General features: G+C 43.5%; 1 protein-coding gene across 1 annotated transcript; it reads right to left on the bottom strand.

Annotated features, from left to right (window-relative positions):
- Positions 1-5,094: 5,094 nt before the first annotated feature.
- M421DRAFT_425189 (uncharacterized protein) lies at positions 5,095-5,971 on the bottom strand (the record flags this gene model as incomplete). The annotated part of the gene is made up of 3 exons (XM_033594002.1): positions 5,095-5,328; positions 5,378-5,647; positions 5,738-5,971. The coding sequence occupies 3 exons, from the start codon at positions 5,969-5,971 to the stop codon at positions 5,290-5,292; spliced, it is 543 nt and encodes a 180-aa protein (XP_033444269.1). The 3' UTR covers positions 5,095-5,289.
- Between the last annotated feature and the right edge of the window lie 7,881 nt (positions 5,972-13,852).

The raw sequence follows: 13,852 nt of genomic DNA on the forward strand, positions 1-13,852 counted from the left end.
TCACGTGCTACCCTACCCTACCTATGGTCCGTGCAACCCTACCCTACCTATACCTATGGTCCGTGCGACCCTACCCTACCTATACCTACGTCCGTGCGACCTATACCCTACCTATACCCTACCCTAGGTACATGGTACCCATCCGCCAGTCTAGATGTGCGTGCTCTATAGGAGAGGGGCCGCAGTCTCCTGATCTGGGTGGTGGCTGAGATTGTCATCTGCTGTGTACTAATTAAGGACTTCCTGTCTAAGTGCCTTAGCCTTCTCTAGGGGGTTAGATATTGTCCTGTTGTCTATAATAAGAGGAGTGTCCTAGTTCTCTAGTGTAAGCTTATGCTAGGCAATAACCTTAAACAGGTCCTTATTATCCTTAGCGTTATTAATAACATGCCTCTAGTACTACCTTTTAGCCTGTTAAACTGTAGTCTTAAAGGCTTGTGTTTCTTTAAGTAGAGGTCTGCCTAGGCAGGTTTGCTAAGCGCGCTTATAGGCTTAATTAGCAGTCTTGCACTCCTTAGTCCACCACGGCGCAGCGCGTCCTTCCTTGCAGTCAAGCTTGCCTGCTGTTTGTATAGAGTGCTGCACAGTCTCTGTCAGCAGCGCGACACAGTTGTCTAGTTCTGCCGCATCCTGTGCTGCACGCGGATCTGGAATGCTCTAAGCGCCTATTTCTACTAGCCTAGTGAACTTTAGTAGGCTTGCCTCTAGGACTCTATAGTAATACTAGTCTAGGTGCAGAGTACTAGGTGTAGAAGTAGTGACAGAGGTTACAATTGTCTTGTGGTCTAACCTGCTGTGCATGCTAGCATCTACAGCAGACTGAGCGAACACGACATTAGAGAAGGTAAGATCAATGACATGTCCAGCACAGTGTGTTAGCTGTCCTGGCACGCCAACATAGTCCATAGAGGCGGCGGCGGCCCACCTGGCGAGCTCTATGCCGCTGCTAGCTGCGGAAACATTGGGTTCAAAGGATTTGTGTCTGACGTTAAAGTCCCCTCCTATAACGCAGTGTTAGGGGGGTGTGAGATGCGTGACATATTAGAGTATGTCTGGGGTAAGTAGCTGTCTGTAGCAGTTTAGTATTAAGACTCTATTTACAACAGCCTACAGCAAGTCTAGGTGATTAAGGCTTTCTCTAGCATGCAGTTTAAGGTAATACCCTTTGCGTATATAAGTTATTACCCTAGGGTGGACTAAGCCTAGTGTGTTAGGAGCGTCCTAGGTGCTAATAGGTGTAAGGTGTCTAAAGATAGGGTAGGTATGTAAAGTTATAAGACTTTGTTTTTATAATCTTTCTCTAGCGTATTTCCTTCTTAGATTTATAGCGCTATGCTTACCCAAGCATTGTTATTGTAATCTCTAAGAAGAGAGGATTAGAATGGTGTGCTTACAAAGCCTGTATCTCCTATTATTCTTAAGATATGCTGTTCTCTATTTATAGTAACTAGAAATGTTCTAGACCCTCTGCTTACAAATAGAGTAGCCTACTCTGTAAGATGCTAACGTATACAATTACGTATGCAGCTACGTAATCTTGCTTGTATATGCAGCAATACTAAGCATAGATTATAAAGTAGACCTACCTAGAGGAGTCTAGAACGTTCTGCTTAGAAATACAGACAGAGGAGAGGAAGTATAAATACCTCTAGCTCTCCCCCCTCTGTTTGCTCTATACCTAGCCTAGGAATCTCTACCTAGTATCTAATATAAAAACTTGTCTATTATATTACGTAACCCTACCTTACCTCTATTAGGCTATATGCTTCCTATTTAGACAAAGCTAGTCTAGATTTATCTAGGTCCTTCTAGACTAGGAAGAAAGTAGTCTAGTCCTACCCCTACTTTCTTTACATCTTTAACTATTAGAGTACCTTCTCTCTTAACCTGCTTTCTTTTGTGTGATTTTTATTGTGTAGCTATTTTATTAGCAGCTTAAACCTTAGTAATCTCCTATTGCGCTAACACTAGCTTATGTGTAATTATAGCTGCCCCCTTTAAGACCTTCTTAAACGCTTTAACTATAGAGGTAGGTAAGTTATCTATATGCCTCTAAATTCTTGTCTTTATAACATCGGGAAAAGTTTTTCTATTGTTGAAATTGGGAAATTGTGGCATTATACTGTGGGCAATAGTAGGACTTGTAGGCCTGTAACAGTTATTTAATGTGTATTCAATGTCTAGCTAATTTTAAGCTAATAGCTCTAATAGTCTTAATAGCTGTAATAGCTATAATAACTCCTAATCCTGCTATAATAGTAGCTCTACTTAATAAACTATACCTTTATTATATTAATATACTACTAAGTCTCCTCTTTAAAATAAGCTATTAAATAATATTATAGGCATAGTAATAGAATAGTTATTAAGCGTAGAAGGTTTTAAGCTTAATATTCCTTACTAAGACACTAAGTTAAGATTCTTTACTAGGGCTCTAGTAGCCTAAATATTAGAAAATATAAGAATATTATTCAAGAATAGTAGGTAAACCAAGAATTTTACGCCTGGGCCTGCCTATTCTGCAAGCTCCTGTTGCGCTGCTGCTGTGTGTGTGTGTGTGTGTGTGTGTTGGTCAGCAGGTGCTATGCTGTATGCTGTTGCAGCTGCTACGTTGTGTGCGGGCGCAGCTGCAGCGGCTATAATAACACAAACCTTCAACAAACAAACCTTCAACGCTCTATAACTTGCGTTGTAGTAGGCCTATAATAATAATTTTTGCTTATTTTAAAGCTACAATTTCGCTCTATCTGTACGTGAAATTTCGCAATTTTTAAATATTTAATGCTAGTGCTAGCACTAAGGGTAGCTATGCAATAATATTACAATGTTATTTTAAGTTTATTAAATATAGGTACTTAGTATTTTAGCTATTAGCAATGTTGGCGCGAAATTAGGGCTGTTAGGCGCAAATTAGGGCTGTTGGGGCCGTTGAATGGCTGTTGCACGACTATGCCACGACTGTCAGCAACAGCCGGTCTAGGCCAGATCTTGAAAAACTTTTCCTGATGAAGTGTTAATTATAAACTAAGTTTAATAGTGTTACTTAGGGTTTGTAACTGCTAGAGCTAATTACTAAAAGGTAGTAGTAGTAATAGCATGCGCAGCTTTATATTAAGGCTGCTTATTACCTACTCTAGGTTAAATAGGACTAGTCTAGCGCCTTAAAACCCTCCCTAGATATTCCTAGAAGTAATTGCAGCATTATAGGCGCGTATAAAGTATAGTAGGAACTCTATCTTTGTAATGTAGTTAATCTAGCTGCGTATAAGTATTTTAGCTTAGCACCTATACACCTTCTTTAAAGTAGTAAAATAAGCTACATTAAGGTAGGCTGGCGGAATGGGTATACTCCAACGTCCTTCGTGGGTACCCCCCAAAACTTTGTTAATAATACATGGATTCTAGCGAAATAGGGCTTAAAAGAAAGAGAAAAACTACCTCTATTTTTCTATAGTAGAGGGGTTTGTTATAACCATTAAACTGCACAAGCTAGAGGCTAGAAAAGGTTAAAAAAGGGGGGGTACCTAGCAAGCATACCTATTAATAGGTATACTTTGCTAGGTAGTGTTAATAACTTAGCTAATACTAGGTAGAATAAGCTAATTCTTTTTTTATTAGAAGGCGCAATACTAGGCGCTTCTATTAAATAATAGATTATTTAAGCGTATCTCTGCTAGTTAAGAAGCTATAAGCCAAAACGTAAAAAAGCATACCCTACCCATCCGCCAGCCTACATTAAGGGGCTGTGTAAGGTGTAATAAGTAGGGAGGTAAAAAGAGAGTAATTATCTTATTATCCTTGCAGTACTGTTAGAATTTAAGAGACTTATAGCTCTTATAACTATTAATAATAAGTAAATAGTAGGTGCTAAAAGTACGCTCCTTTGTATGCCTATTAAAGTAGTTTATCTAGTCTACACTAAGCTTATTAGTAGTCTAGCTATTATTAGAGACTCTAATAATATAGTCTTAAGGCAGATCCTCTTCTTTATACTAGGTAGAGAGGTGGTGGTAGGCCTGAAAGATAAGGAAGGCAGGAATAGCCTATCCTTTAGTATTAATGCCTACTATAGCTATAGCCTACTCCTAGTTACCTAGCTAGACTGCCTTCAGCTAACCTTATTATTCTAAAGCTATAATAACTGCTCCTTAGGAGATCTAGCCTATTATAAAGCCTGCCTTGTTAAAGTTATACATGTTATTATCCTAGATGCTATACTTAGCTTTAGTGCTAGCTACTAGGCTAAACTAGCCCTATAGAACCTTAGGATCCTTACAGAGGGCTATCTTGTAGTTGTACTTGTGATTAAACTTGACTATAAGCTCTAGGTGCTGCTTAACAACCATACTAGGCTAGTTCGTGCTAATAGGGCCTAGGTTGTGCTTAGCGCGCAAAGAATTAGCTATAGTAGCTACATCTAAGAGCTAAGGGGAAAATCCTTGCGCATCTAGCTTAAGAACTTATTTAATAATTACCTTCTCCTTATTCTTGTCTAGCTTCTGCAAGTTAGCTATAGAATTAGCGCGTGAAGGATGTCCTGCGTGTTGCTTGCTTAGTGTAGCTTAAGGAACTCTTTAGATAGCTGCAGCACGTCGCTGAGAGAGTGTTGCGTCTTGTTTAAGAGCCTAGAGCGCAAGCTGTATCTAAGCTTCTTTTAACGCATCTAAATAGTGTTATTGTAAAGATATTAGTGTAGGAAGAGTGGTTTGGTGGGGGCTTGGCAAAAGCGATTCTCTCGTCCGTTGATTCTTTCGCCCGTGGGGTACGTTATATGCTGAGCAATTAACTCCTCGTCTGTCTTGTCTAACTTCCTTGAATTTAGTACATAGTCAGTTTGTACAGTCTATCCCGCGTATTGATTATGTAGTGTGGTACAAGGCGCGTTATATATAGCTGCAGCGCGTCGCAGTGTAAGCGTCGCGTCTTGTTTGATTGCCCGGAGGTCAAGCTGTATTGCAGCTTCCTTAAAGGGCCTATTTTGTGTTGTTGTGAAGGCATTACGTTGTAAGGTAGAATATTGGTGTGGTCTTGACAGAGTGATCGACTCGCCCGTGAGGTATGTTATAAACAAGCATAACGCGAAATGAGTCGTACACGCTGATTACATTAAAGACTAGATTTAAACCAGGAGCATCGTCATCATCTTTGTTGAGCGAATTTTTTCGAACCTCATAACCATTGCCATGGACATAAAGTCATGCCCGGAAGGAAGCTGACTTCAAACAAGGGAGTGTGGTGCCGACCACTTTCCAGCTGGAGCAGCAGAAACACTCAACCGTTGTTGAACGCTTAATGACAATTCTTCTTCATGGTCTTGCAGAGCCAGGACTGTGCTGAAAGTTAGCAACTATTGCAGAAGCATGGGAGGCGTACTCACGTTCTTTTTCTGCTCCTTCTCCCACTTGTCCTTGTCCTCCTTCTCCTTGCGATCTTTGTCTTCCTTCTCCTTGCGATCTTTGTCTTCCTTCTCCTTGCGATCCTTCTCTTCCTTCTCCTTGCGATCCTTGTCCTCCTTCTCCTTGCGATCCTTGTCCTTCTTCTCCTTGCGATCCTTCTCCTTGCGATCCTTGTCCTCCTTCTCCTTGCGATCCTTGTCCTCCTTCTCCTTGCGATCCTTGTCCTCCTTCTCCTTGCGATCCTTGTTGGCCTACAATACGAGTCAGTGGCTGAAACCTACATGGGCTGACATGCCAAGCAAAGTGCTTTTGGGAGATGAATGAACCGCTGGATTGACTACCTTTTCGTACTTGTCAACCTTATCAGGCTTGCAGTGCTTCAGATCCGGCTTGTACCAAATGCACTTGGCCTTGTAAGCCCACTCATCCTTGTTGTACTCCTGACATCCGTAGTAGTTGTCAGGGTAGTGCTTGTATGGCTTTTGGTGAGCACAGCTCTTGTCCACTTTCGTGGGAGCTGGGGCGGCGAAAGCGACGGCGCTCAAGGCCGGGAGGACAATGAGGGAAAGCTTCATGGTTTGTAATGATTGAGTGTGTTTCTAAAACGGGGGAAGCAGTAATGTAATGGTTGAAGTTGGGAGATGAGATGCCTTTTTGAGTGTCGAACTTCGCAGTTGCTTATATAGATGTTGAAGATTTTGTTGAGCCCTAGGACACTGCATTCCTATGTCCGATTGACATCACGACCAAGGCCCACTAAGCACCGCCAGTAGATCGCTTCAACGATCTCGAGTTCGTTCCCTAAGAGCCGCCCGCGCACGAACTATTGAATATGCAACCCAAGGCGCGAAGTGAGAAGTTGCAGCCAGTGCCCGAGCTATCGCAGTCCAGGTGGCTTGGAAAGTCCTGCTGATGAAGAGGGTTTGGAGCGTCCGGCCTCAGCTCTTGTCGTATCCAAGCCCCGTAACAGCCCGCGGATGCGATGATGATCATAGGACGTGGCTATCTGCCAAGTGGATTTGAAGCTGACTTGCGGATGCTCGCTTGCTGAATCGGTCACTGACAGTCCACGGTGGAGCTATAGCAATGTCTGGATCTTCTATGACAAACCGCAGCTCTGTAACAATGCCTCGTATCGCTTGTCTGTGCAAACGGTATCGCAACTCCGCTGTTGTCAGCCCTGTGAGGGCGAACTGATTCAAAAGCGGCTAGGGATAACCACAGACGAGCTTTCTCGGAGCGCGAGGCTGCACAGCCCGATTTCGCGGGGTGAGGGGCGGAGCTGTATCCGGGTACCAGAACAGCACGTCAAGACTAGGCACCCTCATGCGGACCTGAAGCCGGGCGTCCGCTCTTGAAGTTAGTGGCCATACCTATGTCCAGTACCGTCCAACTTTATGCAGCTTGTATAGTGTACGATCCCATTTGTGTTGGAGAGTTTGCGGTTGAACTAGATACATACGAGGTGAATCTTGACCATTGTTTTCCGGGAGTCAGTCGATTTCCGTGCCACGCAATGGACCATCCGGACTTGCAACTGCCCTGCGCAGGGTGGTAGACTGAAGCTCAATATTGGCATGCATGCAAACCGGCAACATGCCCAATTGTCCCCATGAGAGCTTGGCATGTGGGTATTGTCGATTTCGCCCACCATGTCATTGTCAGTATCGCCCAGCCGGTAGGGCTCGCTTCCTTCGAGCTAGCGCAGCTCTCCGCTGTGGATCGTCAAGCTCCACCACTTGGCTGCCAAGGGAAATCGGAAGGGCTTCGACTTTCCCCCAGACATGACTAGGAGATTAGCCAACACATGTTAGTGCTGCAAGAAATGAAGCTAAATTCCGATGCACTAGGAGTATCTCGGGTGTTTCACCCGCCGGCATGGCAGTGGGGATTCGGGAAAGACCACAAGATGCGCTAAGACGTCAGAATTGGGCGAGGCGCTTACATGATGGGTCCCGTAGATATTGCTGCTTTTGGGAGACGGCATGCATACGTAGTAAACGAAGGTACTTCTTCAGGCAGAGGCCGATCGTCCCCATACGTACGGATGGTGTCACTTCCTGTCCTGTGAGATTGCTCGTGTCTGTAACAAGGCCAACAAACTCTATGCAGCCAAGGGGTTCCTGCACTCCAGGGCGCCGACCTGTAGGTACGACAAATTCCACAGTGGTTGACCTTTAAGACTTGGCAATCGCGATTTGATCGCAGGGTAAAGTAGCTTTCTGTCTGTATTGGACGCTTTCCGCACCAATAAATAGGTATGGCGCGAAAGGGTAGGTCTCGGGCATGTCAATGACGACTCTCCATGAAATTGGTAAGTCCTGAAACATACCAGCGCTGGTTATCATGGTTGATGGTCCGTCGAGTCTAGCAGATGGCTACACAGTTGCAGTAAGTTGGATAGAGAAGCACCTTCGCTCAAGGCTACTCGTAGCTCGTCGACCCACAAGGTTTTGACTCTATTGATTTCTTGCCTCTGGAGCTTACTGCACTGCCTTCCTGTATGCATGACGTATCGCGGCAGGCTGTTGGACCGATACAAACCTTGTAGCCACAGGTCTGGCATCAAAGACCGATGTCGCCGTCAGTGCTGCCTCAGCTCGCCTTGTGCAGTCGAGTTGGTCAGGCTGCGGGTGGTCTACCGCTTTGCTGTCATTGGGACCAACGCATCTTCAGCTTCGACACGTGTACGGTAGCGATCCTCGACCTAGGCATGTAGAGCTTTGAGTCGTGAGGCTCTGTCTTCAGCTCTTGTCGCGCAAACACGCTGTCACGCTTCGTTGGCCATGGTACGCGCTTCGATCGTCATCTTGGTCACTTGGCAATACAACAGCGGCGTCCGACGACACCTGATGGAGAGAGGTCAGTCTGCGCAGGCACTGTGGGCGATCAGTGAGACTAATTGGTGAGTCTTCGTCGCTGTCCAGGCGCTCATGGGGTGGCGTTGCTTCAAGGGGTTGAACACGGATACCGTGTCCGTGCACCGAACGCCCGGAGTCACCGAACGCTCGCTCCGAGCCTGCACAGCCATCACAAAATTAAGGCTGTAGAGCCACATAACGTATCTCACGGGCGAGTGGCCGGCCCGGGCGAGTGACCGGATTTGCCAAGACCACACCAAATTTCATACAACCTGCTATGTCTTAACACAATAACGTACCCCACGGGCGAGTCGGACACACGGGCGAGTCGGACACTTTTGCCAAGACCCTACCAAAACACCCTTACTACACCAATGCCTCTCCACAAACGCCAGTCAGACGCGTTAAAAGAAGCTCAGATACAGCTTGCGCTTCAAGCTCTTAAACAAGACACAACTCTCTCTCTACAGCGCGCTGCAGCTATCTATAGAGCTCCCCTACAGACACTGAGCAACTAACGCGCTAGACGACCTTCACAAGTTAATTCTATGCCCAAATCACGGAGCCTAACTAATACTAAGGAGCAGGTGATTGTTAATTATATACTTAAGCTAGACGCGCGAGGATTTTCCCCTCAGCTAGCAGCTGTGGCTGATATGGCCAATTCTTTGCGCGCTGAGAGCAGTCTAGGCTATGTTAGCCTAAACTAGCCTAGTACATTTGTTAAGCGCTAACTAGAGCTTAAAGTGAAGTTTAATCGCAAGTATAACTACAAGAGAGCCCTCTGTAAGGATCCTAAGATAATCTAGGGCTAGTTTAGCCTAGTAGCTAATATTAAAGCTAAGTATCGTATCTAGAATAACAACATGTACAACTTTAATAAGACAAGCTTTATAATAGGCTAGATATCTACTAGAGCACTTGTTACAGCTTTAGAGAGACAAGGACAGCTAAAGCAGGTCTAGCTAGGCAATTAGGAGTAGACAATAGTTATTAAGGGTATTAATACTAAAGGGTAGGCTATTCTACTCTTTATTATCTTCTAGGGCTACAACCACCTCTTAAACTAGTATAAAGAGGATAATCTGCCCTAGGCTGGCGGATGGGTAGGGTATGCTTTTTTACGTTTTGGCTTATAGCTTCTTAACTAGCAGAGATACGCTTACATAATCTAGTATTTAATAGAAGCGCCTAGTATTGCGCCTTCTAATAAAAAAAGAATTAGCTAATTCTGCCTAGTATTAGCTAAGTTATTAACACTACCTAGCAAAGTATACCTATTAATAGGTATGCTTGCTAGGTATCCCCCCTTTTTTAACATTTTCTAGCCTCTAGCTTGTGCAGTTTAATAGTTATAACAAAACCCTCTACTATAGAAATGTAGAGGTAGTTTTTCTCTTTCTTTTAAGCCCTATTTCGCTAGAATCCATGTATTATTGACAAATTTTTGGGGGGTACCCACGAAGGACGTTGGAGTATACCCATTCCGCCAGCCTAATCTGCCCTATAATTAGGTTATTAGGGTCTCTAAGAACAGCTAGACTACTAATAAACTTAGTCTTAACTAGTTAAAGCACTTTAACACGTATATAAAGGAGTGTACTATTAGTAGCTACTATCTACTAGTTATTAATAGTTATAAGAGCTATAACTTACTATATTTCTAGGAATACTATAAGGATAACAAGATTATTACTATATATATACCTCTGCACTTATTGCATCTCCTGTACCTACTTAATATAGGCTAAGTTGCCCCTCTAAAGAAGGCGTATAGGCGCTAAGCCAAAGACCCTATATATAACTAGATTTACTAACCTAAACTATCACCGAGTGTCCCACATCACCGAGTGTCCCAAAACTTGCCAAGCCCTCTACCTACTCTCTCTCTCTAACATGCCTCAACTACCAGACGCGTTATTACTTAAACATGAAGGGAGGCTTTAGCTTGCTATTAAAGCCTTGAAATCTAGACAATTCTGAAGCCACTAGGCTGCTGCAGAGGCATTTAATATTAATTGCCATACACTCTCTTGTTGCGTCTAAGGACTTACATTTCGCGCAGAAGCTGCCCCTAACTGCTAGAAGCTTACTGCGACTAAACAGCAGACAATTATCTAATACATACTCGACCTCGACTTGCGAGGATTTGCGCCCCAGCTGTGCGAGGTGGCAGATATGGCTGATAAACTGCTAGCTGTACGCGGTGGCAAGCCTATTAGCAAGTGCTGGGCTGATTGCTTTGTAACGCGCTTACCTAAGCTTAAAATAGCCTTTAATCAAGCAAAGGATAGGCAGAGAATACTCTAGGAGGATCTAGAGATAATTAGCGCGTGGTTTAAGCTAGTAGAGGAGACTAAAGCTAAGTATAGTGTCTATAATAACAATATACACAACTTTAATAAGACTAGCTTCTAGATAGGCGTAATTAGCTCTATAAAGGTCGTCACAGGTATAGAGAGACGTGCCTAACCTGCGCTTATTTAGCCAGGCAATTGCAAGTAGGTTACAGTTATCTAGAGCATCTGCGCTGCTAGGTACGCAACCCTGCCCTTTATTATCTACAAGGGACGCGTCCACATCTCTACCTAGTACAAGGAGGCTTTAATACTGCGTAATTAGAAGCTCTTAGTCTCTAAGAACAGCTAGACAAACAATATGCTTAGTCTAGAGTGGTTAAAGTACTTTAACGCGCATACAAAGACGCGCTAGGTAGGGGGGTACTAGCTGCTTATTTTAGACAGCTATAAGAGCTACCTTAACTAGCATTTTAAGGACTACTGCCTTAAACACAAGATCCTAACCCTCTGTATGCCCCCCTATTTATCGCACATCCTCTAGCCGCTTAATGTGGTCTGCTTCTTGCTGCTAAAGCGCAGGTACTCCCAGCGCATTAGAGACTTGGCACGCCAACGCGTCTTCTATATTAACAAAGAAGGCTTCCTCCCTGCCTTTAAGGACGCGTTTTTTAATATGTTTATAGAGCAGAACTGTTAAAAGGCTTTTAAGGCAGTAGGGCTAGTCCTAATTAACGCGTAGGTTGTATTAGATTACCTTAAAGTGCAGCTGTGTACCCTGCTAGAACCCCTCCTCCTAGAGACGCTATAGCAGTTAAAGACTCTAAGTAATACCTATAAGTTTAGATCTTAATTAAAGCTTGTACGTGATTCCTTTACTTACTTGCCTGTTACAGCTTAGGCTAGTTTCTCCTAGCTTATAAAAGGTGGTAAGCTGATGCTGCATAAAAATGCGCTTTAACATGCTCAGATCTATAAGCTTAAAGAGCAATTAGCAGAGATAACTAAGCGAAAATCGCGTAAGCACAAGCGGATTTAGCAGGGTGGTACTATAGAGTATGGGACTACTGCAGCGCAGGTAGCTGCTAAGGCATCTATAGCGCCTCAGCAATCCAAGAAGGCTTGTGGTGGTAGTGGTCAAGAACTAGCCTAACTAGCTCTTTGGCGCTGTAGGAACTGCAGTAGGACTAGGCATAATGCGCGAACGTGTAAAAAGGATATAGAGGTGTCCTTAGAATTAGATGCTAGTACAACGTACACAGGCTCCCTGTTTAATAGTGATAAAATTAAGGAGTTGTAGCATAGGTTGAGGCTGCTAAGAGATTTTGGGACACTTAGTGATGTAGGACACTCGGTGATAGTTTAGGTTATATTACAAAGCTTAAGTTCCTAATATACTTTAAAGCAGCCTATAATACTATATTTACCTTAAGTAATATCGAAGGAGGGTTCTAAGGCGCTAGACTAGTCCCCTTTAACCTAGAATAGGTTATAATAGGGCTTAATATAAAGCTATGCACGCTATTATTACAACTCCTTAATAATAATAAGCCCTAACCTACTCCACAAGCGAGCTGGCCACCCAAGCGAGCTGGCCACTTTTGCCAAGACCACACCAATACTGCACCTACTTTGCAACATTACAGCACACAACTATAATATATTATACTACACAGTATACTAAACTAGTCTGTAGTACTCTGTGTATCTTTACTGCATAATCGCGCGTTGTGCCCTGTCTTGCTACATGTGCCACAGCGCCTTAGAGACTAAGTGCTCCTATCAACACGCGACCTCTTCTTTGCCTTCTTCCTATTACTACAGGCCTTAGACTCCTTTAGAGTAGTTAGCTGCACTCCCTTAGCAAAGACTAGAGTCACCTCTTGCTGTAATCACTTCCTTTTGTGTGATTTACAACGTGTGGCAGCCTTATTGGCTGCCTATAGGTTAGCAACCTAGTTGCGCACTAAAACTAGTGAATGCGCTATTAGCTCTGCGCCTTTAGTAAGCTAATTAAGAGCGTTAACTATAGACATTAGCAAGCTATTAGTGTGTCTCTAAATCCTCTCTTAAATTAGCTTTAATTAAGACTAAAGTTCTAGGGTGTTGCTTAGTGTTTTAGACTCCTACATACTGTTGTCTATAGTAGGTGGCGTTAGCGTGTGTAGCTGTACTTCAAGCTTTAATAGCACAGCCTCTAGGTTAAGTAGGACTAGGCCAGCACCTCTAAATTCTCCCTAGATGTTGCTCTCTGTGATTAAGGCGTTAAAAGCTGCTTTAAAGCACAGCAAGAACTCAAGTTTAGTGATGCGAGTAATCTTGCTGCGCATTAGCTGCTTAGCTTGGCAGCTATAGGCCTTCTTTAACAGGGCAAAACAGCCTACGTCAAGTAGCTGCAGTAGGTGCGACAAGTATAGAGGCATACACAGGGTAATAATGTTGTGTTCCTTGCAGTACTAGTGGAATTCGACTAAGTTGTGGCTCTCATGGCTGTCTAGAATAAGCAGCTAATAGCTGCTAACAGTGCGCGCCTTTGTATACTTATTAAAGTGCTTTAACTACTTAACTCTAAGCTTGTTATTAGTCTAGCTATTATTAGAGACATTAAGAACCTAGTTATTAGGTATACTAGGCTCCTTATACTAGGCAGAGAGGTGGTGCTTGCTAGAGAAGATAATAAAGGGTAGGATAGACTAGCCCTTCGCGCAGATGCCTTAGATAATACTAGTCTACTCTTAGTTGCCCTGCTGCACTGCCTTTAGTCTCCCTTAACACTTAGAGCCTGTAACAACAGCTCCTATTAATATAACACCTATTATAAAGCTAGACTTATTAAAGTTATAGGTGTCTTTATCTTATACACTATACTTAGCTTTAGTATTCTCTACTAGTTAGAACTAGTCCCTAATTACCTTAGGATCCTTAGACAGAGCTCTCTTATAGTTATACTTGCAATTAAATTTAACTTTAAGCTCTAGCTGACGTTTTACAAAGTTGGCAGCCTAGTTCTTGCCAACGTAGGGCTAGTGGCGCTCAGCAAGCAGAGAATTGGCCATATCCTCTACATTAGCAAGCCGGGGTGGGTATCCTCGCTTGTCTAGCTTCAATACATGCTAGACAATCACCTCCTCCTTAGTACTAGTTATCCTTATTATATTAGGCTTGCAATTGCGTTGTGAAGAGGTTCTAGTAAGGCGCGTGCCTAGGGTGCTTTAAGAGACCTAGTATATTGCTGCAGTGTGTTGCACGCTTAGTGTCGCGTCTTGCTAGATAGCCTAGAGGGCAAGCTGTATATATG

This window comes from Didymella exigua (genome assembly GCF_010094145.1).
Source record: "Didymella exigua CBS 183.55 unplaced genomic scaffold M421scaffold_43, whole genome shotgun sequence".
NCBI classification, from domain to species: domain Eukaryota; kingdom Fungi; phylum Ascomycota; class Dothideomycetes; order Pleosporales; family Didymellaceae; genus Didymella; species Didymella exigua.